Genomic DNA, 3993 nt, shown 5'->3' on the forward strand with positions numbered 1-3993 from the left:
GCCATCTACTTATTTTTGTACAGATTTGGTTATTATTGCCAGGAATATCCAGCAATTTTGTGTATATTATAGGTGTTATCAATGTTGCAAGTAGCAACAAGATACTTTAAGAGTATTCCATAGTAGTATAGTACTTAGCAACTCCGAAATGTGCTTTAGTAGTATCTGTTCTATTGTGCTTTCGCCATGACTAAACCAAAACCCTTTAGTCCAATTGGCTCACTTAACAATATTTAATTCCATGGTTATTTGTGATAGAATATAGTGGTCAGTTGTTCTCAAATCCAACAACTAGCAATTGCTGAAATTTTGCTTCCTTTAAGTTCAAAACTTTGGAATCCTGATTGACCATAATTAACAGTGTCAAAAACCAAAAATTGCATTAATTTCACTAGTAAGTGTTGATGTAAGAATGAAGTAGGACAGATTTGAAGTACCTCCCATATGAATGTGTTGGACTCATTATTATTATCAGCAGCCGGCAGCCACCACAACAGCAGTTGGCATCATCAACAGCTGCAGCAAGGAACTGTGGGGTAGCAGTATATCATTTGATAAGTAAAGAACTATTTTAGAGCAACAAGACTACATTATTTACAAAGACACATAAGTATAAAGAAATACAGAACGTTAATAGTAATATGAACTCTGTAATGAGATGCTGTTAGTGAAACACCATGCCAGAGATTAATCAAATAAAGAACTAGTAAACATAGCTAACAATTGGGGTCATGGCAATGACAATTCCACCAAAATCAACATGTCTTAGGCTTGAGTTTGGTAATCAACCTCTCCCAAAATAATTGGGTATGAGACTGCCTGCTAATCACCTCTCTCAGTTTTTTGTGTATTAGGTATGACCTTTTTTTTTTTCGGTAAGTATAGTAGGTATGACCTTTTATAAAGGTTTTAAAGGGGTGAGAAGGGATGTTATTTGGGAGACAGAGAAGAAGAGATATTTCTTCTCTTAATCTAAGCCCTGGGTTTTGGCTATTGTTCCATTTTTTCAATTACTGAGATGATTTGGATCTACTTATGTGTTAGTTTACTAATTGAGAAAGTGTAAAACTAGTATAATCGTGCATTTTCGTCATGGTTTTGAATTTACTACATTTTTTTGGAAGTTGAATATAATAACATTAAAATCTTCACTGGTTTTTGGAGAATCTTGTGACAAACAACAATGCGCTATAAATACAATCATACAACAAATTTCACAACCTTTTTTTCTTTTCACAATTTGTTGAGTTAGTAGATTGTGATCAGTGTAACATCACTTTCATTGGGACCACCACTGACATCACTATTATTATTGCATACCAAATTACCATTCACAACCTTATACCTCATCAGTTGTGAAAAATGCAATGAAATTTGTTGTGTCATTAGACTAATTGTGTGACAAAATGATTAGGTAATAGTTTGAAATGTGGCCACCAACAAGGATAGGAATGGAGGTGATATGATAATTAAGAAGATTTCAAGTAATTCATTATCAATTAATGGATGACCCTATGAATTTATTTGACTCAGTTGCTAATATTGAAGCAACATAGGCGAAATCCCTATCAATGTGGAATTAAATGATTGTTGGTGTTAAATGCTAAATAAATATATCTTATTAGCAGGAAGATAGTTTCTTCCAGCTTTTAGGAGAGAGACCCTTGTTGAAAATTATTTGGCTTGATTCAATAGTTCTGTCTTTGCATATGGACAGGTATTGTTTAGATTGCTTTTTTTTCTTTTCTATTTTGTTGGACAGGAAGCGAAAATATTTAAACCATTTGGGGTCTGGCCAATACCTTGTTGGTCTTGTGTTTTTGAGAGACTCTTTGCCCGTACAAATGAATCTCTTATGTATTGAGCTCATTGAAGCTTATATCATTTTATTGAACTATAGTTCAATTTCTTATTTTGTATCATATTATTGAACTATCAAATATCACAATCAAATATATTACAAAAATTATCAAAATTTAGGAGTTAGAACAACTTACTCCTTAGTATCCAACCTATGATATTTCAATTAGTGTGGCTTGAAAAATCTCACCTCAATACCAGTGACAATTACAGCATACACTCCTGGCACAATCAAAATCCCACTTAGAGCCATTCCAAACAACCCTCGTGTCCAATTAAACCACCACATTGGGCTATATGCCTCTGGTTTCTTAATCTTAATCCACATAAAACATGGAAGAGCTAAAGTTAGAGGTAATGAGAAGCCTCCACTAAGACATTGAAGTTGGCTTCCATAAAATGAGATGGCGACGGCTGAAAAGAAGCAGAAGAACCCAAAAATGACTCGGGAAATTGCTCGAAACCACCACGGACATGGCTGCTTCATCCTGCTTGTGCGTATATACTCTATGCCATCAAATATTGGCATGCCATGGAGTTGGAAGGAGCTTACAACACTAAGTATGAGCAATATGCTTTGTTAATCCTACAACAAGTTCGGAAGTTTCATGCCAGTGGAACTTGAACAAGGCTATTAACATGCCCCCTTGTTTTGGTATCTGTCACCGCAATAAAAAATTTAATTCTTTAGTAAATATACTTAAGAAAATTAATCGAAGAGAAGGGAAAAACTGGGATTCAAAGAAAGATTGTTAGTATAAATTACTAGATATAAATTTAACACATAATGATTTGAGTTTGAAGATTCTTCTCAAATAAAACACTTGTGATATTATGGATTTGAAATAACATCTACTTTTAATCATTTCAAATCCACAAATCAATAAAACTTAATTTTATCCATAAATTTCATCAATAGAAAAAAAAAAAAAAATGAAAAAGAAAAAAGAAAAAGAATTGTCATTTCATCTTAACTTGAAGTTATAACTAAAAATTGAAATCTATATCTTTCTCTTTAAATAACCATTGATGAACTGTTAAGGAGTAGAACAATTTGAGAATTTTGATTTTGTAAAACAATTATAGGGATATATGAAACAGAGAAAATAAATAGTACCATATTTCCATAAGCCCAATAGCCTTCAATTGCAAGGGGAAATAAGCACATTGCAATTGGAAGATACGCAGATTTGACACCCTTCCACATTGGCACTTGTGACGGATTCTTTCACTTGAAGGCATGGAAGCCTGCAAAAATTCCAATTAAAAAAAAAAAAAAGTCCATTGTCCCACAGATATACATTTAATCTCAATAATCTCTCTCTCTCTCTCTCCCTTTCTCTTTGTTGTAAGTTGACTCGTCAATTTAAAAGACTTTTATAAAGTAAAATTTATAGTATCAGTAGCGTCATAATACCTGTATCTCTAGTATAAGATTGTGACCTCTAAAGGCCAAAGCAATGAACCCAAATGCATTAACAACACCCAAAATCCTAGAAATTTTGGGTATAAGGGCTTGATATCTACTGTAAGTGGTTCTGTACTTCTGTCCCTGCTCAAGATATCTACGGCCATTGAATAAACCATAGAAGTACCTTTAAAATACTAATGAGATATAAAAAATAGTTATATATCTCATTAGTATTTTGTGAGTTTGGCAAAGTCTTTTCGACTTATACACTATACAGCATGGAATGCTTACCAAATGTAGCTCGGCAAAGATGAAAGTATCTACTGTAACTTCGCTGATTCATGGAGTTGTACTAGCAAATAGATGATGTAGTAGCCACATGAATAGTAGGGTCAAGCATATGATACCCCATGTCCTGTACCACCAAATACAAAACAATAAGCCAGACAACATTTTTTTTTACTCCACAATTATTGAGTTGGTAAGTTATCAATAGTAGGCAATAAAATGGTGACCTGGCAAATATGAAAATCAATAACAATTTATCAACTAAGCAAGTTTTAAAAAGGTCGTGTCACTAGCAATACACCATAATTATGTAAAACACTTCTTCAAAAAGTTTGTTTTGAAAAGGTTTGGATTTAGATAGTTCTTGTGACCCCTTGATCAAGTATGCTATACCAAACTTATGCACCAAATATTTGCTTACCACCCAAGGTCAA

At 33.2% G+C, this 3993-nt stretch overlaps 1 protein-coding gene across 1 annotated transcript; it reads right to left on the reverse strand.

Annotated features, from left to right (window-relative positions):
• Positions 1-324: 324 nt before the first annotated feature.
• LOC115967156 (lysine histidine transporter-like 8) lies at positions 325-3683 on the reverse strand. The gene is made up of 6 exons (XM_031086227.1): positions 3679-3683; positions 3278-3425; positions 2978-3108; positions 2051-2417; positions 438-529; positions 325-340 (listed from the first exon to the last, which is right to left on the reverse strand). The coding sequence occupies exons 1-6, from the start codon at positions 3681-3683 to the stop codon at positions 325-327; spliced, it is 759 nt and encodes a 252-aa protein (XP_030942087.1).
• Between the last annotated feature and the right edge of the window lie 310 nt (positions 3684-3993).

The sequence above is a fragment of the Quercus lobata genome, chromosome 11 (assembly GCF_001633185.2).
Source record: "Quercus lobata isolate SW786 chromosome 11, ValleyOak3.0 Primary Assembly, whole genome shotgun sequence".
NCBI classification, from domain to species: domain Eukaryota; kingdom Viridiplantae; phylum Streptophyta; class Magnoliopsida; order Fagales; family Fagaceae; genus Quercus; species Quercus lobata.

Coding starts and splice junctions, on each gene's coding strand:
- LOC115967156 (XM_031086227.1), bottom strand. Junction 3,109..3,277: donor ATCTTATACTAGAGATACAG/GTATTATGACGC, acceptor GAATTTTTGCAG/GCTTCCATGCCTTCAAGTGA. Junction 2,418..2,977: donor ATTGGGCTTATGGAAATATG/GTACTATTTATT, acceptor GCTCATACTTAG/TGTTGTAAGCTCCTTCCAAC.